The 25,022-nt window shown below is 41.9% G+C and overlaps 2 protein-coding genes across 2 annotated transcripts in view; one reads left to right on the forward strand and one right to left on the reverse strand.

Moving 5' to 3' along the window:
* antxr1d (ANTXR cell adhesion molecule 1d) overlaps nucleotides 1-25,022 on the reverse strand; it is a 25,691-nt gene continuing 669 nt past the window's right edge. Inside the window, exons 2-18 of the mRNA XM_042501684.2 lie at nucleotides 18,957-19,028; nucleotides 18,803-18,874; nucleotides 18,396-18,477; nucleotides 17,818-17,848; nucleotides 17,665-17,738; nucleotides 17,055-17,123; nucleotides 16,884-16,964; nucleotides 16,709-16,769; nucleotides 12,391-12,489; nucleotides 12,167-12,236; nucleotides 7,753-7,831; nucleotides 7,387-7,482; nucleotides 7,254-7,292; nucleotides 6,606-6,704; nucleotides 6,364-6,528; nucleotides 6,104-6,184; nucleotides 1-1,172 (exon numbers count right to left, since the gene is read on the reverse strand). Coding sequence (XP_042357618.1) covers nucleotides 873-1,172; nucleotides 6,104-6,184; nucleotides 6,364-6,528; nucleotides 6,606-6,704; nucleotides 7,254-7,292; nucleotides 7,387-7,482; nucleotides 7,753-7,831; nucleotides 12,167-12,236; nucleotides 12,391-12,489; nucleotides 16,709-16,769; nucleotides 16,884-16,964; nucleotides 17,055-17,123; nucleotides 17,665-17,738; nucleotides 17,818-17,848; nucleotides 18,396-18,477; nucleotides 18,803-18,874; nucleotides 18,957-19,028 — 1,570 coding nt within the window. The 3' untranslated portion in view covers nucleotides 1-872. The remainder of the gene's footprint in view (nucleotides 1,173-6,103; nucleotides 6,185-6,363; nucleotides 6,529-6,605; nucleotides 6,705-7,253; nucleotides 7,293-7,386; nucleotides 7,483-7,752; nucleotides 7,832-12,166; nucleotides 12,237-12,390; nucleotides 12,490-16,708; nucleotides 16,770-16,883; nucleotides 16,965-17,054; nucleotides 17,124-17,664; nucleotides 17,739-17,817; nucleotides 17,849-18,395; nucleotides 18,478-18,802; nucleotides 18,875-18,956; nucleotides 19,029-25,022) is intronic.
* The window catches only part of znf488 (zinc finger protein 488), a 10,076-nt gene continuing 5,846 nt past the window's right edge, over nucleotides 20,793-25,022 (forward strand). Inside the window, exon 1 of the mRNA XM_042502816.2 lies at nucleotides 20,793-21,520. The gene's annotated coding sequence lies outside the window, so the exon portion shown is untranslated. The remainder of the gene's footprint in view (nucleotides 21,521-25,022) is intronic.

Below are 25,022 nucleotides of genomic sequence, written 5' to 3' on the forward strand. Positions count from 1 at the left end.
TAAAAAAAACAGTTTATTGACACCAAAGGTTGTTAGTAAAGAAATAATGCAAATGATCATTTCAGTCAGTAAATGCAGTATACAGGAGAACCCTGAAGATACAAATTTTAAATGCAGTCTTTCACTTGATGCTAATGAGAGCACAAATACATCAGACGCCATGCCAGAATGCTTTTTTACATCCACCTTAATATTCCCCTCCCCCGCAAAGATTTGAAAACCCACCTGATACGAAATAGAAAACAGGTGCAGACAGGGCTTGTATTACAATAAATAAAATGTGAAGAAACTGCCCTGCAGTTACAATAAGATCACTGAACTTTTAAACTAAATTGATCTAAAATGTAGAAAAAGTGTCTGTGGTTGAAAAGGTAAAAATGAGGAGTCAGTCTGATTTATAGAAACCTAAAATAGTGTACATTAAAAAAGCCAACATAACACATCGCTATCATCTTTTTTCACCACATCCTGGACATTCTCTACCAATCCAAAGTAAACTATTCACCATCGTCATTCATACGCAAACTGTCACAAACTACCTCATAACATCACATAAATCCTTTTTAATTTCCAGAAAGAATTGCACTTCCTCTAACCGCTCAAGTCAACACGACATCTAATGCTGTACATACAGGCTTAACCAAGTAACTACGTGCTCGTTGTTTCTATAAAAAATGTTAACTTTGAAACTAGCTGATTTTGATATCAGATAAATATTTTTTGCTGTCCAGCAACAAAGCACAGAGCTCAGTCAGAGCTCCTGGCTTCTAAGATTTTACGCCTCTGCTGTCTTTGGAGTAAAAGGAGGACGTGGGGTAATTTGTGGAATGAGTGAATGTATCAGTTGTTGATTGGAGGCCTTCTCTTAGTGATCAGAGCCTGGGTGGGGGTCGAGACGGTGGGGGTCCTGGGGGCCCAGGGGGTGCACGAGATGGGGGTGGACCTGGAGGGGGTTGGATCACAGGAGGGGGTGCGCGGGAGGGCGGTGTGGTGCGAGGCCCTCTTGATGGAGGCTTTGTACGTGGGACAGAGTTGGAGACCAGAGGTTGCTGTTCAGCAGGCGGAGGTGAAGCAGGAGGTGGTGGCAAGGATGAGTGATGTTTGTGAGGAGGAGCCTGGTTGTTTGGGGTGGATTCCCCGTCTTTGACTCGTTGGAAACTAATACAGCGACCCTGCAAGACACAGACGAAGGTTAACTACTCATCATTTCAATGCAGACTAAAATGTAATGATCTTTTTCTGGTACAGGACATAAATCCTCCACAGCAGACTCACCAACTTCAACAAACAAACCACACTACAAAACAATATCACAATATACCAACAACAATTACATAAGTAATCACAAATCAGCTCTAAAATTATACAAAATATTCTTTGTTGACCAGAATTGATTCAATAGATTTTTAAAAGAATTAACCGAAAGAGCCTGCACTGTGTCCTCTGGAAGCTTGTTCCATGCTTTCACTGCACAAATAGTGAAGAAGGTTTTTCTCTTTTCAGAGACACACTTTAATGGATGTAATTGTCGAGAGTTCCCTCTTAAATCATATCAATTATTCCAAAATGCAGTGCATCTTTTTGCAAAATCAATGCGCTTGTTAGAACCACAAGCCAAAGTGGTTTGTGTGAGTCATCGGCCAGCATGGCACATCGGCATGTGTGTTTGAGGCCCCCAGAGGGCACACAGAGCTGCTTCTGTCTTCTGTCCACACCTGCACTACAATAGCTGTGATGCTTGCAAAGACGGGTACTGACAAAGTTATCACGCACAGACACAGACACATGCTCTTGCAGTCCGCAGCTTTCCTCTATCCCCCTCCTCTTCTGCTGTGACTCGGCCTCTCTTGATGCAGAACAGAAAGTTGTTTATGTCTCTTATGTGCTCGACTTGTTAGAATGTAAAGGGACATTTCAACATCCCAACAATAGTTAACAGAGGCCCCTTAGCGTTTAACATAATTTACAAGTCGGGGAGAATGGAACGCTTCTCTTATTGTTCTCATTAATGGTTTTCCTCTCTGTTCCCTGCATAGCATCCTCCTGCACACACACACACACACACACACACACACACACACACGTCTTGGTCAGTCAGAGTGTGAAGGATGGAAAGTAGGTCTCTGTGTCACAGACCCTTGGTGGTCTGATTATAACACCTTATTAAACAGAGAGGCCCTAAAGTCGCACAGGGGCCAATAAGAGGACCCCAGCAGCAGTAGCTTTGTGACTGAGGGGGCCATTGTGTGTGTGTGTGTGTGTGTGTTTGTATGAGGGGTGCGTAATTGACTGGGGGTCGGCCCGGTAGGGGGGGTGACTGCTTTGGTCTTGTCGCCAGTCCGCGGTGAAAAGGCCAGTTTGTGAGCAGCAGAGCAGCAGTACAACACCAGAGAGAGCATATGGACACAATGAGAACACAAGCTCATGAATATGAGTGTGTGTGTGTGTGTGTGTGTGTGTGTGTGTGTGTGTGTGTGTGTGTGTGTGTGTGTGTGTGTGTGTGTGTGACTGTAAGCATGCCTCCACCAGAACATATGGCCTGAATGAAACCTCGGGCTCATGAATAACAGAAAGAGAGGGAAGGACAGGTTAGAGGGCTGGCAGCAAAACAACGAAAGATTGGTGTTGCAGCAGAAAATTAGCAAAAAGAGATTTTTACACTTTCCAGGCGATGATTGTGTGAGAGGAAAGCGATGTGCCACTTGTGATGATCAGTCTCCCTGTGTGTGCCTTTGGCTGTGATGTCTGTCACTGCTTTACTTTCCCTCTTGGCGATTGTTTACTTCAAACCCTCAACTACAAAACAATACCCTGAAAACACATCCAGCATTCCTCCTCACACCACTCCTCTGTCCGGCCTCCTCCTGAGCCCAAAGACGTCCCTCACACACACACACACACACACACACACACACACACACACACACACACACGAAGCAGATATTTTGTGGCCGTTTACAAGGAACTGATGCACACACTCAATTGTCAGCATTATAGTTAAGAAAACAGGAGAAAGACGAAACAGTGGAGACGCACATCTGACCTGACAGCTCTGCGTGTCACCTCACATGACATTGCAGCGATTCCACTCACAGAATGAAAATGTAAGAGTTAACACACTTCATGTGCTGCTCTGAAGCACAGAAAAATGTAGATAATGTTCGAATAACAGATCTGAAATGGAGAGTATTATGACGTTGCTTTAGCCAGGTTACAAACGCACATATTTCATAACTCACATGTAGTGGTATCTAGATAGTTAAGATTTTATTTGTTGAGATTATGAGTTTTCTGAAATGTATTCCTCCACACCAATACAATAGGGGTAATTAAATTTGTGCTGCTCCATGCATTTATCAGATTACACTCACAAAACTACGCAGTTAACATGTTTTTCCAGAATCAATGGCTCTGTGGTTGTAGATCAATAGTTCCCAACTTTTCCGCCTGACTCAGGTTGTTTGGACACATTTACTTTGCATCGATCATCAAATTGGTTGAATCAGTGCTTGAGATAATAAACAGTTTTCACTGGAACTACTTTGTACTTTCTAATAATATTGACAAAACTGTCTGTAGATTACTGAGAGTGCCAGTGAAACTGATACTCAAAACAGATGCTGCTAATAATAATTTTCTTTCTTTCTTTTTTTTAATTTCTCAGTTCCACGGCAACTTGCAAATTGCTTTTTAATGAAAAACATAATATCGTTAAAGGCTTTAGAAAAAGTAAGTGGACCTTGAATTAACATTGTTTTGTCACATTGTAAACGCTTTGTGCAACACAAACAAAATTCCATTCACTCCACTGTTATTTGAGACACAACCTAAAACTGCCTGCATGGTAGGGATGAAACAGTTAACTGTTTCATACCTCTGATGGTTAGTATTATCGTTTTTCAATTTTCATCACAATTAAAACAATCTTTGATGTGCTTTGAAAAACTCATGATAACCTAGTGATGCTACTGGTCCCAATGGTCCTCATCTTCAGTGACACAGATACTTAGGTAAGCAATTCAAAGACAGGCTATCTTTAATGCACGTCTTATATGGTTGCCCTATGTTTACATAAGGTTTTGGCTATGTCAATATTTAAATGCTTGTGCAAACAAAACATGCTGCTTATGCTATTTGTGGTTTTCAAGATAAAACTTGGTGAAATTGTTTCAGTATGTGCATCAGTACTTTTTCAGCACATTTTAACAATACCGTGATAGTACTGATAACTGATAATTTTGGTCACAATTAGATAGATACCAGACACCTAGATACCACTAGAGATAAGTGAGAAAATGTTTGTTTTGTTATTTGGGTGAATTGATCCTTTAAGTGAAGTGATTGTGGGACGAGTGGGTGAGGAAGGGGAGGTGCTGCTGTGCTCATTTGTTTCTCCTGAATCGTGAGGACGGAGGGATGGTGGCCGCCCTCTGGTCTGGTCTGTGCTGTGTGACGGGGCCATCAGAGCCATCAGCTCTGGGGACAAAAGAAGGGAACCTCTTCTGTCACAATATGGCTCGTGGCCTTTCAACTCCCCATCTGTTTGTGTGACGCTCACTCGGGAGAGCTGACACACACGTTACAGTGACACACATGTGCACGCCCGCACACACTGTAGGGAGAGATCAGACGCAAACAGGGAGTGTGGCAGAAACTGGCAGCCCTGCTGATGGCCGTTTGCAGAGGCAGTGAAGTAAGAGTAATGTGGGGAGAAGGCAGGACGAGCTCCTCCTGAGATGCTGTTTAACAATCTGCACCGAGAAGTCTGATCTGTGCTGGTTATCGCTGTGCTTTTTGCCACCTTGTTTTGTAATCCTGCTCTGCTTTTTGGCTGCAGTTCCTTGCGTTTGCAGGGGATGTTTGACACTGTGTTGAATTTAGATCCAGCTTTTGTGAACATGAGAAATAATCGTCTTTTATGTGCGATATGGCTATTAGCAACAATTCTGAACAACTATCACCCCTGCAACAAAAGTGGATTTTATCCCCCTCATTTCTTTCCATGTGAGGAGTAGCGTTTCATTTTCCTCAGTTAATGACTCGTGAAGGGAGTTGTGGGGGTCATTGTTGAACCACAGCCCCACAGAAAATGGCTGACAAAGACTCCTGAAACTTCTGTCCTGACAGAGATTAATTGTTCTGCTTCGATGAGAAAAAAAAAAGAAAAATCCAAGCTGGAAAGAAGGGATAAAACATTTGATGATGAGCACTTTTACAGACTCCAGATACAGTACACACATACACACACACACATACACACACACACAGTTACACAGTAAAGATGAATCATGCCATTCGAGGAACAAATCAATAAATTTTACAGCGATATGGTCCCAGCTCCAAGAGGCGACAATGAAACCATTTATAACGGAGCAGCTGCTTCACCATGACAACTAGTATGATGATGAAAACATGTTGTTGGGGTTATGGGATGCAACACACAGGGTCAAGGTTAGATAAGAGGAGCCGCTCTGCTCGCTCTTGTTCTGTCGCTCACACCCGGCATAACACACAGTGATGTCATGATTTAGGACTTTTCATGACCAGCAGTAGCAGCAAGCAGCATATTTTTACTATAATTATCACTTGAAAGTAGAGTGAGTGTGTAACATGCCATGTGGAAATTTGATAGACATTTTCTGGGAGTCAAAGGGAATTCTCGGGGACAGAAGAGTACAGTGCTCCTTGTGTGTGAACAATGGCAGCTTTGACGAGCCGAACGGTATCAGTGGCTCATTCACTTGCTGTGTGTGTGTGTGTCAGTGCACATGTGGCAAATTAGTACTGAGCTGCTGTGTTGAAGATTGTACATGTTGCTCACTGACACATGTTGTCTTAATGCAATGTGACAGACAGAACGCAGATGCTCAATTGTCAACATACAGAAGACGGAAAACACACTGAAATCTTCTGCGCCATCAACCAACTCATAAAAAGCTTTAGGTGGTTGTTACCCACACAGCCATAACCCCAAATTACATATAATTACCAAATTATAGTTTTGTATTAGTCATCACGTCTGTTTGTGGTACAGCAGATTTTCTAGTCATGTTTAAAGTGAAAATAAAGATGAAATATGACAGCAACTGAGTGTCAAGCTCACCTCCTCTCCAGGCTGCGGCCTCATCAGGGATACCTGGTCATAACCTCTCCTGAACAGGGCCCACAGAGCGTCTAGCTTCCCCTGGAGGACCAGAGAGAAAAAGAAACATTTTACAAGGATTTTTAATGTATACATATATATATATATATATGTAAGCATGTAAACATGATTTATTAGAAACCCCAAATACAAATGTAAACGTGGAAATAAGCTAATAGTATACATTTAACCTTTTAAAGAAAATGACATAAAAGGCTAACCTTGATAGGTGTGTACCACCTCCTCTGCTGTGGTGGGCGACGTGGTGGTTTCCGAGGCTTGGGTTCATACGGTTCAAATTCTTGCTCTGGCATCTTTACAACTGCATTTTTAGGTTTGTCCAGCTTCGCACCTTCCTCAGTGGACCCCTTCTCCCCCCATCGCACCTAAAAAAACCCTCATTAACATGTATATTCTTTTGAGCTTTGAAAATGTAAGCATGCGTGTGTGTGTTGATACATACCTCCATGCGTTTGATGCCCCCCACTCCTCTTCCTCCGTAGTAGGATGCATCCACAGTGGGCCACCTCTTTTTGGGCATCCCATCCTCATCATCTGATTCCTTAAGAGTGAGACTCAGTTACATGACACAGCTCATATTAACTCGGGGCTAACAGATCATCGGCCTGGCTGATTATTAGGGCAGATATCTGGCATTTTGTTGATTATCTGTATTGGTATTCTATTTTAATGTTTGCAGATAAAATCAATTAATTAAAAAGTGCAAAGAAAGTGTAAGCATGGGAGGAACTTTTGCTTTGTAAAGCTATTATTATTTAAATTTTCACTTGAATTTATATTGTTGCTGGGAACTTGCTGTATATGATGTTGAGTGTTTCAGTTTTAATGAAACATTTACTAAAGGCATTTTGACAAAGTTCTGTGTTAGCGTTTGTCATATTTCAAATTCTAAATATTTTCATTTTTATTGTAAATGCATATCCGTTCCAAATATGGGTTATTGGTCTCATTAACTACAAATAATTTGTATTGGTATCGGCCCTGAAAAACCATTATCATTCAACCCTTAATATTAACACCAGTTCTACCAATGCAATAATATCACTAACAACAGTAATAATTAGTCACAGTGAGAGAAGAAACAATTTACTGGCTCTGGAGGAGGAGGTGGTGGAGGTTCTTTGATCACCTGAAAGTTGAAAAAGAAATGTCACATGGGAACCGAAGATGTAATTAACAGATGACTAAAAGCTGACATACTTATGTCTGAAGTTCAAACTTACCACAGTGCAGCAGAGAGGCCAGAACCACCACATCAGCAGCAGAGCCAACAGCAGGAACACCACCAGCAACGATATCAAAACGATGGTGCCGTCGAACTGCAGACAAACAAAATGATGGGATTCAAGTTAATCTGGACTAAAAAACAATGAAACCAGAAAAAGGAGAAACTGAAGAGTACTCACAGCCTCCTCTGATGACAGACACAACAGAGGAGACCTCAGAGAGGAAGGAGGGAAGAATAAGACTGGAGAACCAGGAGAAAATAAGAAGGTTGAAAGAAAGTTTATTCAAATAAGGCAGCATGCCAGAAGGAAATATCATAATGTGTTGTGATAGTGCGAACTTTATGCACAGGATGTACTCACACATTCAGTAGTGGTGATGTGAACAGAGCTGGTGATGTAGGAGATGCCTTCATTCATGCTCACCTGCAGATAGATCACCCTGCGGAAAACACAAACTTGTTACCTGTCTGACACAGAAATGCAACACACTTGACACGCTTGAGTGCACATCTGCTTGCGTGTATTTGCAGTCTTGTTGCGGCTACTGTAAAAGCTCGCCCTGAGGTGTGAAACACATTCCTCCATCTACTTTGTCCATACTTGCTGCCTTATAAGTGCACAAACATGCTGACATAGACACAAAGCCAGAGTCTTTTAAAGAGGTCAGGGAGTTCTCCACCCACAGAAGGAATCTCTTCTGTTTGGATCAGACCCAGACCTCTAATGTGGAAACCACAGACAGCTAAATGACTTCTTTTTCTGCAGGATTCAGTGCTGATATCTGCAGCTGGAGCTGCACAAAGATATGCAGGGCAGGGACAGGAGACCAAAATGTTTAGTTTTTGGTGGGGTAGATGACAGATAACAAAGACTGTACAGGATTTAAGACGCAAACAACAGAATACGCAGGTTATTCATAAAGCTCTTAAAGGGACAGTTCACCCCAAAATCAAATATACATATTTTATTTCTTCTTTGGTGTGAGTTGCCAGATGTTAGAGATATTGGCTGTAGAGATGTCTGCGTTATCTCTGATATATAAAGGTCTTGTTTATGTTCTTATCGTAAAGAGCCAGAAGACCCCAAAATAAAAAATAAAAAATTTTCCCCTTACCTGTAGTGCTATTCATTAGTCTAGATTGTGTTGGAGTTATCAACATTACAGATGTCTGCCCTCTCTTGAATACAATGGACCTTAATGGCACTCAGCTTGTGGTGAGTCATTTTTTGCCAGAAAAATACATTTGAAAAAATCAATGGCAATGTCTCTTTCCAGAAATCACTGCTCGATTACTCAAAAAATTCCACAGAGCTTGTTGAGAGCAGTTTAATGTAGGAACTATTTTCTTTCTACCTAATTACACCCACTAACCGTGTCCATGAGCAGAAGTAAGCGTGTATCTATTGCTACCATGGAGCTAGCTAATGTTACAGCTCAGCCCAGGAGAATTCACATCTAATACTGTCACAAGCCTCTTGTCCATGAGTTGATGCACACTTCCTCTTATCGGTGATACAGTTGTAGTTCAGTAGAAAGAAAATAGTTCCTGCAAGAAACTGCTCACAAAAAGGTCTGTGAATTATCTTGAGTATATGGCTCATGGAAGGAGGCATTACTGTTGAGGCATTGCTGTTGAGTTTTTCAAATATACTTTTTGGCACTTTGAGCACCACAAGCTGAGTGCCATCTAGTTCCATCATATTAGAGAGAAGGCAGATATCTCTACAACCAATATCTCAATACTCTAGAGTGATAAATAGTTCTGCAGGTAAGAGGGAAAAAAAGTACTTTTTGATTTTGAGGTGAACAGTCCCTTTAAGAAAAAATAACAAAAACAAGACATGTTAGTCACATAGGCATTCAGGGGTGGAAACGCAGACAGCTGGATTGTGGCTATAGGTTTGGAAAAGAATGGAGAAAGGCTTCTTGTGCTCTTCTTATGGTTTGGGGGGGCAAAAACAAGGGGGGCATTGAGCTCTTGGTTTAGATTTGAGTGGGGGGTGACAAGGAGGAGGTCACTGCAGGGGTGGGGAGACGGGCAGAAGAGAGGAAACAGAGTGGGGGATGGTAGGAGGAGGGCCCTTCCTGTTCTACATCCCTTTAGCACTGTCCCTCCCTTCTGAGACCCCCACTTCACTTCCTCAATCGCCGGCTCTGTTTTCGCCTCCTCACCCCTCCTCTATCCTCTCCATACTGTAGCTCGTCTCATAACTCGTGCTGACACTGACTTCAGAGGAAGAAACTGGCGGTGCAGGTGCCACTCATCTTTTCTTCTACTTCTTCCCCTTCTCTGTGCCCCCCTTCCCCATTTTATGGTCAGCCCTTCTTTCAGGCAGGGGACACGGGGCTATCAGCTCCTCTCTGACAGATAGATCTCAGCCCCTATCAATCATCAATCTGCCCACTATATATGTCTTTGCCCTGTGTGTGTGTGTGTGTGTGTGTGTGTGTGTGTGTGTGTGCGCGCAGGAGGGGGAGCTGCATCCGGAAGGTTCCCAGTCAACACAGATTTGTATGACGGCAGTGTCAATGACTTCATTATAAGCGACAAGGCTTGGGTGGAACAGGAGTTGAGGTGAGGGTCTTTGGGGTTTGGGTGAAGAGGTGATGCTGGAAGCTGGACTCCCAATGTCTTCAATGTTTAGACTGAACAACCCCAAAACAGGAAGCAGCTCACCCATAATGTGATCCGACACATAAGGGTGATTTTGCTGGGCTGCAGCTAGTGATTGTTTCCGTTATTGATAAAGCTGGGGTCAAGTGAAATACTAAATGTACTTTGCAATCTGTAATAGGAGGCGATCTATATACCACAGGTATAAACTGTCCTCTTCCTATTATTCTACTACAGATTATTCTCCCTGTATTATTTAATCTAAAGTTTTATGACTATTCTTTTTAAGTTTCGTTTTAGATTTAGTGCTCATTCGATGACTCTACCACGGACAGAAGGTGTGATAACAGACTTCAACAGTTGACTTTGAAAACAAAACTCTCAACAAAACAGAACAAAAATCTCAACACGACTTCAGCAGTGTTGGTCAGATAGTGCTGCCATCTTAGTCAGTGGTTTAGGATCTTTAGATAATGTGTCTCATCCATTGTACTTTTATATAGGAAAGTATGGTTACAATGTCAAAAATCGTTTGTTTTCTTTGGCAGCACCTTTGGCGGTAAGCAGCAACTGCAGGCATGTTTTTGGATCTCACCTCCCAGCTTCGCCTGTGTGACGTCTTTTTCTTTAGATTTGCACCTATTTTTGAAGTGTAATTGTCTGCAGTCATTGCTCTTTTCTTAGTTTGTTCGGTCATAGTAACCATTTACTGCACAAACGAGAGAGTTGAAGAGCAAGTTGAGTTAGCGCTACCTATCCTCTATCATCTTGGACTTCTACTTAAACAAAATAATCAATTTAAACCATAAATCAGTGTAGTAAAAGCACAAATGGACACATAAAAATTCACCAGAATACAGGAAATGAAGTGTTTGACGCTAAAAATTTATGGTGGAGGACCCCACCAACCCCCTGTTTCACATGTGTGTGCCTCCAATGTTGATACAAAACTTACAGGTCGTGACTTAACAGAAGATATATGAGATTAATATTGTAAATGGCAAAATTATGCAAGATGTTAATTGCATATTAACATCACCCAAGAAGATTTTTTCTTATTGCATTACATTACATATTTCCATGTCTGTCTGCACATTACCAGCATTGCCAGCTGTTGGCCTCCTCTCTGGGCCTTTCAGCCATTCACAGCTGACTTCCTCTTCAGTAGCACTCAGGCTGTTCAGGCAGTGCTCACTCTGCTCTAATGGGCTTCTGTTACATGGAAGGATGTCTCCTTTAGGCACCACTGCAGTGTGTAATGATGCTCCCTGTTTGGCTCTCAGGAGGAGCAGCCCGACCTCAAATAAAGCTTTGCTGTAAACAGCTATTAGTGGATTGTGATTTCGGTGATTTGTTGCTGTCTTTTTTTAAATCTGTGAAGTAAAATTACAATTCCATGTGCCACATCTGCTATACCATGTAAGTGAAATAATACTACATGTGACAGACTCTTAAATCTTCCTGTTACCACATTGAGAAAATCTCAGAGCAGTACTTTCATCAAAGCAGTACTTTTCACTGGCAGACAAGACAAGCTCAAACTGCGCTAGAAATCTGAGTGACAGCAACAAGACAGATGATGACTGGGAGGTGTCTGAGGCCGCGGGCCGCAGTGTATAATTATGCACAGGACTGCAGGCTGCGGGGACGGGAAGGCTGCCGGGCCTCAGTCCTCTCCGAGCTTAGCCCACAGCATCGCTCTGTCTGCCCCGCAAGAAACCTCTGCGCAGAACCACCAGGAGCAAAGCTGGGAGCCCTCAGAGGAAACTTTACACTGCCCCACCGACTCCACTCACACTTTCGGTCTCCCAAAGTGTCAGACAGAGATCGGGATACATCACACAACACACAAATACACACAAGCACGGTTGCGAAAGTCCTCTCCAGCAGGCTCTCATTAAGTCATGTTCCTGGGCTCTACTCCTGTTGTCCCCTTGTGATTGGTGTCTGGCTTCGTTAGCTGTGACAAACACTGATTGATCACAGACACTCAATGACTTTGGCCCTAATTTGTTCAAGGACAGCGGTCTTCTGTGTCCACACCAAACTTGTGTGCAGCTGGTGAATATCTCTCAGAGTGTTACAGCTGAACACGGAGAGTTTGGCTACTGGAGAAATAGCTGAGAAAGAGTGAGAGCCAAAAGAGATATGCTGCTTACCTCCCAACCTCCTCTATGACAGGAGCGGGACAGAGCAGGAAGGTGTCTTCTATCCCAGCTGGTTTCTCATCTGCACAGGGAGAAACAACCATTTTATGTTGGAGAAATTCTAAAATGTGCAGCCTAAACACTGTAACAAATTCTTCTTAAATGGACAAGCAAAACCCATAATCCCTTGATGCATTAATGTTATGTGTGTGCTTGTGTTGGTTTGCAGAACTTACCCACAGTGAATGTATCATTCAGTTTGAAGCTGCAGAGGACCTGGTCAATATTTCTGGCATGCAGAAACCCATTGCCTCTCACCACCACCTGGAAATTCTCTGAAACAAAATCCAAAAGAGTGCGTGCATCGTCAGAAATTATCAGCAGTTTGCACAGACAATGGTAAGACGCATATTTTCAGCTGTATGTGAGAGACATAAAAGATCAAAAATTGTTCTCCTATTTTAGTTTGAAGTAGAAGAAAATATCTGGTGTGCCATTATGGTCAGTGCTGGCAGCCATTCCCTCTCTCTGATGTGCTCAACTTAAGCAGGAGAAGCTTGTGCATGCCTCATTACTACTTGTTTATATCTGTGTGTCTGTGCGTGTATGTGTGGAAAGGCCATAATAAGCTCCAATGGTGCTAATGCTAAAAGTGTTGCTATTCACAAATGTGTGTTGTGCAGTAGCCAGAAGGTGTGTGTGCATGTGTGTGTGTTGTTGTTGACCTTTAGCTTCCCCCAAGCACTGTTAAAGCGCACTGACAGAGGCTTGCCAGCATATGCTGGAGTGTCTATGTGGCTGCTACCCAGCATATGTTAGAGAGTGGGAAAAAAACACTTGCTTAAAAACATGCCTGCAGGGCTGACAACAGCAAAGCACTGTCACAGTCGGTCTGACCTTACCTATGGCACCATTAACACTTGTCTCTATGCATCTGGATGCTATATGATGTACATACTGTATGTGCATGTGTTCAGTATGAGCATGCATGAATGTGTGCATGCGTGTGCATATGAGTGTGGTCTGTGGCTATCCTGGCTTACAGAGGTGAACGTTTGCCACACCTTTAACATTTAAAGCTCCAGCGTGAAGATCACTGGATAAAAACATGACGGGGTGTGTATGTGACAGTGCTTCCTTAAAGGTCAAACAGATTGCTATGAAAAGCCATGAATACAGTCAGATGCACAAATGAAGGCAGAGCTGAGTGGAGAGAAGAAACAGCACTAAACATTTTTCTGCGCATCTCTGCATGTTTACAGACGCTGTAAAAATGTTGAAGAGTGGAGATCTGCTGTTGGTGGAGATCCAAGAGAAAAAGTTGTGATGAAGGAATACGTGGATAAGTTGTATATGTGATATACAGTTGATATTAAATATAAATATTACAGAAAATATTGCACCTTAGTTTGTACAGACAGGTATCCAGCCTCAGAAAGCCTTTTATAAGTCAAATTCGTAAAATTCTGCAACTGTGCACACAGCTGACCTCATACAACTGTGTCTATCTCTATAAGTGTGTATGTGTGTTTATTTACAGATGTTCAGTGACTTGCAACTTGTCAGCACTGCTCATGTCATTTCCTTAGCTAGACCCAGATACTACATGCACAAGCAAACACACACACCATCCAATAAACCACCCATCTCATTACTAATCATTTAATTTTCACCATGCACCAATGTTACCATAAAGCATAACCACAACAATCAGAACAATGCATTACATCTATATAATATAATCTTATACAACTTGCATTGCATTCACTTTCATAAAAATTATGGTTTGTGGCCACAACAATGTGCAACATATTTGGAGGTCTAAGCACCAATTATCCCTAATGCTCAGTGCCTTGGCTGCTTTAGTAGTCATCTCCCTTTCACACAATGTTACCATCAAACGGCAACAGCTGCAGTGTGACAGAGCACATGTGCACACACACAATAACACATAACTTGGAGATGGTGCAGATATTCCTTTAGTGACAACTGTCTGATTTTGAGCCTGATTGATCTCCTTCTCTTTTAAAGGTAGAAAATAAAATTTTAAAAAGATGCTTACTGAATTTATCAGCAAGTAAATGGTACATTGCATTATAACTACATGTAACAGCTTAGCATTTAGCAGAGAATTGTCCTATTCATTCAAGCATTAAATCCTGAGTCATTGTGAATATTTCCCAACCAAAATGTTCACTAAAAACACATATTATCAAATACGCTGTATCACTGTTTCCACATAGATTTTATCCATCTATTCTTATTAATAACTTATGGGTACAAAAGGAAAAAGTCTCCATGTGAACACACCATGACAAACACATACACACACACTAAAAGGTCAGTGCTGTCAGACACATGGTGGGCAGGGACTGGTGGTGCCCTGCTGACATGTTCAACACATATGCTTCTGCCCTCTCCTCTCTGCTCTCTGCGGCCACATGTCCATTTCCATCCACACCTGAGCATTTGACAAGGTTTAGATGTGTATGAATGTGTGCAACTATACACACATACATGCATGTGTGTCTTGTGTGCAAGAGAGAAAATGGGCTACGGGCTTGTCCGAACAGCAGCTCTTCAATCATGTTAGTGCGACGGGACAGTGAAGGGCAGGGAGGGGCAAAGGAGGACGGAACAACGGGGTGGAAAGGGTCAGACGTTAATGAAAGCAGCAATCTCTGCTGTCATGTTAGATCTAAGGCCCAACTCTCATTGGCCTCTCAGTGTGTGTGTGTGTGTGTGTGTGCGTGCATGTGTGTGTGTGTGTGTGTGGAATCAGTGCTGTCATGTCTGATAGTGTGGCCCAACGTTCACTGTCCAGTCTGATGGCCTGTTTGCAGGCAGCTCGGTCCGGTCACTTCACATCAATGTGAGGGACATGTGTGTACATGTGCTTTTGGTTAAGTGTATACGTGTGTGTGTGTGTGTGTGTGTGTGTGCGCTGACTACAGGACATCTTAACGTGTGTGTTGGTGTAAAGCATGTGTGACTACATGCAAGCAAAGAGAAAGACAGACAGGGAAACTGTCATAGTACCTATGCAATATGTCAGTCTGCACTTATATATAAAAGCATCAGGGTGGACGGATGTGTTTAGATGGTTAAATTTAAACCTCTGAGGACTCTTGTCCACAGTCTTGAAGTTCAAAATGTGAGCAGACTCTTGCTAAATGGTTGATAATAACATTATATCACATTACACTACAAGATGAAGCTTTGAGTTAGGGATAGAGGTGCCTGTTATTTCTCCACAGGACTATTTAAAGGCAACCATAAGCATAAGATGTACATATTGGATGTCGAGTCTGGCTCACAGGATGTATACTGCCATATACCACCTATTTAAAATGGAATTCACCGGAAAAATGACCAGTTTTCGAAATCCCTTTCAAGTTGCTACATGAAACTAGTCTCATATGGCCAGACCTATTGTCGCACTTCATTTAAGCGCTGTGCGTGAAACTGCAATCTCTAAGCTAGCAACTTACACACTAAAATCATAGACTGTATGAAATATTAGATAAAACCACTGTTACATAACCCATTTCTTTGTGGACTCATGGCCACTCTGGATTGGCCAACATTGGCACAATTAGAGATAGGTCAGCTATTCGAGACTATTGGATGTGTAAAATAAGAGTTGCATATTCTTCATACACATCATGTAACACAAAGCCAGCGGACTATAAGCATCAGCACATTACAATCCTTGCCCTCCATTAATTAGGCCATCATTGGCTAAAGTGGGTCCCTGGTCTCTTAGTTCACTGACCATTAGTGTGTTCATCAATCGAATAATAAATGAGGCTGTTGGAGGATATCTGGGCACATGTCGCGTGACACACACAGGCTCCTGCGACAGACCAGTAATTATTACATTGGGACAACTGTTAGTCTTTATATTTGTTCCTAATATTAGTCCTTTCAAGACAACATTTTAATTTCTCTAAAAATCCCCTCCTCTCTGTATCCTTTCCCGTCCTTCATATCCCATAATGGATGCTAATCTCCATTGGTTGCCCTGGTAGCACTGCTGCAAATGCACTCTCTTAAGTGAGTCCTAATAAGGTCATGTCAAAGCCCATCCATCCTGCTGGCTCCTACACATAACGGCTCTCTTCTACCGTCTCTCTTTGCTGTTATCCTGTTTCTTGCTTCCTGATCTGCTGTCAGAGACAGCAGAGCTGGACATTAAAGAAATGGTGCAAAGGAGGGCAGGGTTGAAACAGCAATTTAACATATACGATGTGGCAAACTAGGCCAGAGAAGCAGCCATGCTTAAAGATTCATGGCTAATTTCTCTGACCAACACCCGTCCCCCCTCCTCCTCCTTTTTGCACACATGCTGTGCTGAAGCAGCTATGCTAATTTCCCCCGGCCGTGAATGACAATACGCTCTCTGTCACTCCGCGGTCATAAGCGTCCATGCGATTACTCAACCTCATGTTCCTCTCCAGAGGCTTTGGATGACTGTCATCTGACACAATCGTACACCGTGACTGCCCAGCTCCTTAACAAGGAGGGGAAGCCCTTGCACCTCACACTGCTTACCTCCTGCACACACACTGGATGGCTCCGCCGCTAGAATCTCAATGCAGGACTTCTTGATGATCTGAGAGGAAAAAAAAAGAGCCACAAGACATTTAATAATAATATCACTGTGTTTATCTTCCTCTGTGTATAAATAAGTGTGTATGTGTATACATGTGGTATGTATGTGTCATACCGAGTCAATAATTCCCCTCAAGGCTTGGAAGCCTCCCCATACAGGAAACACATGCTCCACAGTGTCTGCAATAGTTGCAAGCTAGAAATACAAACAGACGCAGCAAAATATTTTTTGCATTTGCTTACTTATGCATTTGCAACATCCTTAATATCCTGCTGTGGATCCTACCTGGGTCTGATTGAATTCTTTGACCCCTACACAGTAAACAATGGCTCCCATGGACCTTGCCTTCTTTGCCTACAAAAAAGAGCAAATAAACCAAAATGCAGTGAGCTTTAAGAGACTTTGGTCGGCTTATGGAGCCAAATAAATCTCCCAAAGAACACATCAGATGTTCTCAGTCCGCAGTGCTGGAAATTTTAGACAGGAGCTAGACAACATGATGTGCATTAGCTCTGATGTAACATGTTAAGCACTGCCACAAAAGTTAATTGTGTTGGTTATGTACCTAGTACTTATTACTTACCAAGAAGCAAAAAACCAAAACAAACAAACGAAAAAGAAACAGAGAGCTTTAACCACTTGTGTTCAGTGTGGATGTTTGTGCAAAGTTCGAGGAAATTCTCTAAGGCCTTATTGAGATATTTTTTATTCACAGAGAATGAAACATATGGATATACGGCTGTATGAACATCCCGAAAACATAATGCCTCTGGCCATGGCTACCACTGGCACGCAAGCATAAAAAATATAAATATCACAAAGTAAAGAGTACAAAAAGTGTTGACAATATTTTGTCTGCCCCGCTCAAATTTCCCTAATTTATAACCCATCTTACCTCTCGCTGAGCTGTGTCAAACTGCCACTCATTAAGTTCTCCATCCGTCAGAGCGATGATAACACTGGCTGTCCCTGCAGAACACAAGACTTTTATGTTCAAACAATGCCTTAAATGTAGGAGAATGTAATGAGCATATTAGATGGAGCTTACCATGCCTCTCTTGATGAATCTGTGCATTAGCCTGAAATCATAAAGAAGTTAGATAGTCAAGATTTTGAACAAGTTAAATTACCTAAAATATTAAATATATTTATAATACTAAATATCAAAATAGCCTGCACTTGTTTAAAACATGCTGATTTTGTTACAAAGCAAGATCACAAATTCCACTTGGCTCAGAACAGGTGTCATTTTAGTTACCCTGTATGACTGAAATTGTTAGTGCTCATCATGAACCCATTCCTACACCTGACTAGTCTTTGATGTAGGTTTTCAAACTACCATTACATATGGAAATGTTGTTAAATCTTTAACCACCAAAACATGTTGCTGATTGAATTAATGCTTCGCTGAAATAGTTGTTCAGAAAGCTCAGCAGTTTCAAGAAGCTGCAAGTCTTTCATGATCCGAGCCACTCCTCATACTAATCAAATTGGCTCTGGTTCAAGATGCCAGGCTTCAATAATCCTCAGTGAATATTTTCAGGAATAAAATATTTTAGCAAAGACTAAACTCGTGAGATTTGGTCTGGCTTTGCCAATGCGTTGGATTTTCAGCCTCGTCCTTACCATCTCCAGGCCTAAATTCATAAATGTGTCTCCTCCGGGGATAACTCTTCTCAGAGCTGTTAAACCTCCAGTGATGGCCTCCCTGTAGGATAAACAGACAAAGTGCCTGATAAAATACACTGGACCAAAGCTGCTCATAGGAAAAGAGATTGAGAAATATTTACAGTGCAGAAGTTAGAAAGCGGGAGGCAGAGGGTGGTTAAGTTGGCAAGTAATTGTGTGGCTCAGGTAGTATCAAGTCCTCAGCCAAAGTCATCCTCAGTAGACAGAATGAAATGCTTTGTATTAGCTGGTTGTCCAGAGATTTGGAGAACCAAAGATAAATGCAACAAGAGCAGACTTGTCTAGCACTGGTATCATGTAGATTGGTGCATAAGAAACAGCGACAGTTCAGGTGTTGGTCTTACCTGTTCTCTGTCAGTTTCATGATGATGTTTCCTCGTGTGGAGAAGACAATGAAGGACATTCTCAGCATGGGGCTGCAAACACACAGTTGTTTTAAATTAACATGCACAAAAACAGAAAACACCCAAATTCTTGAATGATTAATCCTGCTTGTACCTGATAAACTTCTCTGCCAGCTGCTCCACAAAGGAGTAAATCTCGATCCAGTGATTCTTCACACTTCCAGATCTGAAAAACAACAAAAACACAACCTTATTAGGAAAAAAATGTGATGTTGCCACAGATTACTAATTACCATCATCCACAGCCAGTTTTATTTAATGAAATGTAGGATTACTGAGAAACACGTCCAGGTTTCACAGTGGGTTTGGGTTTATTCCTACAAAAATGTACATTTTTTTTTTCATCTGATAAGTTCAAAGCAAAGCTGACTGGGATACTATGGCAGCTTTTTTCCATGCTAGGCAGCTCAGGCGGTCAGTCCATTACTTTTGCCCAGACTAAATTATCTCAACAACCTTCAGATGCCCTGTAGTCTGGCACCAAGGCATTGGCGGCAAATCCTGTTGGTTGTGAAGTGGAGTACTAGCATGTCCCCGGGATGCTCAATCAGATTGGGATCTGGGGAATTTGGAGGCAAAGTTGACGCCTTGAGCTCTTTGTCACATTTCTTGGGCCATTTCTGAGCATTTTTTTAAGTGTGGCATGGTGCATTGTCCTTTTGGGGGGGCACTGCCATCAGGGAGTACCGTTGCCATGAGGGACTGTACTTGGTCTGTAACAGTGTTTGGGTAGAGTGTGTCAGGTGGCATCCAGATGAATGCCAGGACCCAAGTTTTTCCATCAAAACATTGCATTGTAACAAGATGATTGATGTTATTCACCTCATCTGTCAGTGGTTTTAATGTCTTGGCTGTTATGTTTATTTGTAACCTAATCTATGTGTATGAAATACACAAATGTTATGCTCCGTGCTTTACAGAAAAGTACAACACCAAAATTTTTACCCTGGTGACTGGGCTGCATAATCAGTAACTAAATGGAGTTATTTCACCCCACCTTAGCTGCAGAAAACAAAAGCAAAGCCTAAAATGGTTATGAGCTGCTCAATACAGTAATAACTTATAAAAATGCAAACCCCTTTCTGAATAATAGATCTATCTCTTTTCAGAGGCTGTAATTCAGGTAATGTAGGTTTTACAAGATTTGTACAAGTATGCACATACTGGATTTAACGGCCGTGATATGTTTCAGGAACAACCGTGACACTTTATGTGCTCCACATTCGAGGACATTCCTCTGGCCGCTCAGTCACATTCCATTAGTTCGGACTGTAACTTGTGAGCAGTGAGAGCTGCTGGTTAGCCCGCTACATGCTGCTGCGTACATGACAGTGTCCTTAATGAAGCCCAGTCCCAGGGGGCTGCTAATGGGGGCTAATTGCTGCTGGGCCAGAGGGTTGAGGTTAGACAGGGACAGATGTAGCAGTCCGCCTCTAGCAGGGACCATGAAGCAGGCAGCTGGCCTGTGTGTCCCTGTGTGTAACCTTTAGTATTAATGTTTATGTGACTGTGTGTGTATCTGTGTGTGTGAGGGGGAACAGATGGTCCCAGTGAGCACAGCCAGTCTAACAACAGGTTGGAGGTCTGCAGAGTGAAAAGACTGCCACATGAACAACAGAGGGACGCAGAAGTAACACTCAGCAGGGGGTAAATGTGTGTGTGAGTGTCAGGCTGTATATGGTGAGTGTCCATTGAGGGAGGCAGCATCAAACAGCAAAAGGCAGGGCTGTGTGTGTGTCTGTCTGTGTGTGTGTGTGTGTAATAGGGTCATAAACAGAGTGAAAGTCTTAGCTGGTTAGACTCATGGTTTTTTGTACCTCTCCTTAACCAGTTGCTTCCTGCTCCACTTATCCTTTCCTCTGGAAAGGAGAGCTTGATAAAAGCCCTGATCCAGGACGAGTCTCCTGGGGCAACAAGTCTCTCCATTTGAAAAAAAATGTTTATCTCATCCTAAGAGTCACAGAGTTCACTCGCAGACAACAGAAGCTCATTTTTAACCCAGTGAGCAGGACAGAAAGCATCTTAAAACACTGCAATAGAAAAAATGTTTGACAGCTCTTAAAGTGTTCTTTTTATCTATGAGAGTGAAGCAACTGGCTCCAATGACAGACAGTACTTATATGTGTATGAATGGCTGAGGAGGAGTTGGCCTGATGATCATTATTAGTCCTGAGTTTTGATTAATGATTCTTTATTTAAGTCAATCAACAAGCAGCTTGTTAATGTGAATATTTGCTGTTTTTGTCTGTTTTATTGCTTTAGGTTTTGGACTATTGCTCAAAATAAAATAAGCCACATGGACACATTATCCAGCCCCTCCAGGATGTTGGGATGTTGTTATCCTGACAATGAAAGCAAATTCACCTATCCCTGTGAGTTCTGCACAACCTTGTAATTTTGTCCAATCACTGTGACATTTCTGCAAATTTGACCAATCATCATAACTTCCTGTGAGTGTCACCAATCATAGCAGTCCCCGGCACAACGTCAAAAAAAAAGTTCCAGCTAAAGACTGCAAGGCATTCCCAACACAAACGAAAGTCACTGATTGACAATCACTTTTCTACAGCACCTGGAGAAAGGCTGAAACCTGTGGACAACAGACAAGACATACACCATGAGGCTGTTACATCCACGACTATTGCTGCAAGAATAAAGGTGAGTTAGACTGAATATGCAGCATTTGTGTCAGCGTTAGTGTAGCATAAACCACACATTTAGAATGGTGAAGTTTTATTCTTACTGTAGCAAACTGCCTTCAATTTTCAATGAATTATACCCCCTAAAAATCTTCACTAAATGACTTAAAACACTGCAACATCACAATTTTTTACTTTTTTCTTTTTTTTTTTTAAAAAAGCTGTTGTGTAACAGGCCACAACAATCCCAAAATAAGCCTGTGAAATCCTGGAGGGAGTGATTGCCCTCGGCTCTGTGCATTTTTCATTTTTCTCAGGCTTTTATTAGAATAAATGTTGGTCAATTAATCAGAAAAATGTCTGTGAGATTAGTTACCCCCTCTGGACACTGTCTGAGTGAATTAAATTGTTTTTTAATACTGCATTAGGAAAGTTTTCATTCTTAATACATTCACCATTAATTCAAAGTCAGATCATGTAGTGTAAACACACTGCATCTTTACTACTTTCATCAGAGGGCTGCAGGTCTACATCACTGCCATCATTCAACCAATTCAGACATATCTACTTTATACCTGCATTCCTAAATTTGCATAATATTCAGGCAGGATTTCTTTTTTTTCTGTAAGACATGGATCGATGAACACAAACCTCTGTTCAGAGCCCAGCCATAAAACATAACACCTATTATTCTATTTGTGGGCAACGGAGATAGAGAGGAAATATGCAGCCTGGTATTTGGTGTGGGTCAGACGTGGAGTGCAGGAATGTTTTCTAATGTTGGTTCTGTGTGTTGAGATGCGTCCAGTGGAGCACAACCACATTCTCTACTCAGCATGCATCATAACCTTCTGGACGGTGAAGTCAAATATGTGAGTTTGACGAACAGTCAGGAGGTGAAGATCAGTGCAGACACTTAAAAACATCCCTTATGCGTGATTTCGCTCCCTTCTCTATCTCTGAAGATTAGATTAGGTCACTGTGTGGCATTTAGGATCTGAAAAACAGCCAATGAGTCTGTGCCATCTCGGGGGGAAAAAAGAGCAGAAGCTTCCTGAAGGCTTGCCGAAACATGCAGGTCCAGACAGTCAAACAAACACAGGCGTACCACAGACTTGGCCATGCGTGACATGCCACGCTCCCCAGCCTGCCCTGAAACTTTTTGAAGCAAAGGATAGAGACTAAAGAGCGGCTGACAGATGTTTGCCGTGGACATCCGAAAGATCACCAAATGTGTCCAACGCAGAATAAAATGTCACTCAACGTGTCCAGCTCATAGCTGGTGCTCATGGGGCAACCGAGGACATACGGCGACCTTTTCTTTAAACCATTACCTCATCGTACTCCAAAATGTTATACACAGAAACCACAGTGTTTAACAGCCTCACCACTAAATCATTGCTCTCACTCTTTTGACCTGTTATTCCTTTACACAAACACTGCAACAAATTCTACTGTAAATTGTTTTTTTTTGGTTGACAAAGTATCTCTGTCTCTCTGCTCACTAAGCACGTTTCGACATGTCTAATCGTTCTGTGTCCACATTTAATCTCACCTTACAGCTGGAGCCAAGGTACGCCAAAAATGTCAATTATAACGTCTGAGCGGCTATGAATAGCAGCACAGACTCTGACTGCAGAGAGATCATCACACGTGAATAATTACTGTAGTAGTCAGGCTTGGCACAAATTGGTGGCAAAAACATCTTCACTTCAAATGTTCCAAAATTCGACAATTATAATATTTGAGAATGTATGCAGTGGCCTAATATGCCTTCTGTTTGGTTTAGAAATTGTGCTTCCTAAAGGTTTTTGGTATTTTGAAATGTTAAAAATGGCATACAGATACTTAAAGACTGATCATGTGTTGGTCTAAGAGTTGGTATTAGAAACAGGGTCATGGGCATTTTGGTAGCCTCAAGGTCCAGGAAGTAATCACAGGGACTCTGATTCAAATCATACTGAGGACCTTTGTCATCCTCGCCCTCTTATGCCTCATTTCCTGTCTACTGACTTCTATCAAACAAAGACAAACATTCCCAAATACTTGAAAAAAACAAATAAAGGTTACATTTCTAAAGATACAGCAGTACCACCTGTATATACAGCAGAAATGGGGCATACTTTAAAGAGGGTCTTTAAATTACTTTAAAATAGATTTCAATTCAGATATCCTGCAGCCTTTTTTTCTGGAAGGTGAGTGGTTGAAATGACTCAAACAAAACAAAGGATCTATTTTGGTAGTTTACCTTTGTATTGCCATCTTGTTCTATGTTTGTAGTCCACCATAGTTTGTGGTGTAGAATAAATAAGACTCAATCTAAACTGTCCATTGTTGGTGTCGTGCTGCTGAATTAAAGAGCTGGGGGAGGACACACCGGTCATAACTGGGCAACACTAATTTTGTCATGACAATAACTGATCTATAAAGAATTAATAAATAACTTGTTAACCAGTGATAAAGTCATTAGTTGCAACTTATAAAACATGAAAAGGTGCTGATATACATGTTTTATGTTGTTTTTGTTCCATAAAAACAACAAATCTGATCAGATTTAAGAAGTCTAACTGCACAAAAAAATGGACCCTGCTTCTGAGCATGGTCCTGATACCATCGGCCCACAGTAGATGGAGAGAAGAATAGTAAAGCACTGGTTCTCAACCAGGGGTCCAGGGACCTCCAGGGGTCCTTGGGTGAGTTCCAGGAGGTCCACAGGACAATGACAAACTGTTTATTTTCTGTTTTTAAATCACTATATCAGTCAACCCAGTGTAGAGGCATAGTGACTATTCTGAGCATTGGTTTGAAATCGTCCATTGTTACTTCTTTAACTATTCATAGCTTATGAATTAGGATCTTAAACATTTCTAACAACCAAAATCTTTTTCCAGATTGAGGTCTCTGAAGTGAAATCTTATCAAATGGGGGTCGGTGACCTGTTGTGTATCAATTTAGGCGAATGTGTAGATTTCAATCAGGACGAAAGAGACACATCCCACTCAGTATTTAGAAGATGTGTATTTATCTCCCCAAATAAAAACATTAAAGTATAGCAGAGGACATTAATTTTTAGAAAATTAAAGCCGTTTACACCATAAACCGATGTGACAATGCACACATTGGTGCATAGAAATTCACCAGAATGCAAGAAATTAGGTGTTTGATGCTCACGATTTTCTAGCAGAGGACCCCCCACTACTTCATGAGTGTCCCTCTATTGTTGAAACAAAACCTTCACCCTTGAATTTAGGGGTCCTTGGCACAATAAAGGCTGAGCAGCGCTGGTTTAAAGGATCACCAGGCCACACAGCACCGCTGTGGGGCAGCTGCTGCAGCTGTGTCCGCAGGCGTCATCAGCCTGAAACTCTATCCATCCTGCTCGCCCTGCCCACATCCCGTGGGTAAAAACTCAATCTGTTTGCCTCTCCACTTTGAACCGGGCGAAAAGAAAAGAAAAGCGTGCCAAAATGTCCCAATATACTCCTCCTACCTCAAATACAACATTGTTTACCTGTGCGAAA

This window comes from Plectropomus leopardus, chromosome 13, assembly GCF_026936395.1.
Source record: "Plectropomus leopardus strain MGB_pleo_1.0 chromosome 13, ASM2693639v1, whole genome shotgun sequence".
NCBI classification, from domain to species: domain Eukaryota; kingdom Metazoa; phylum Chordata; class Actinopteri; order Perciformes; family Serranidae; genus Plectropomus; species Plectropomus leopardus.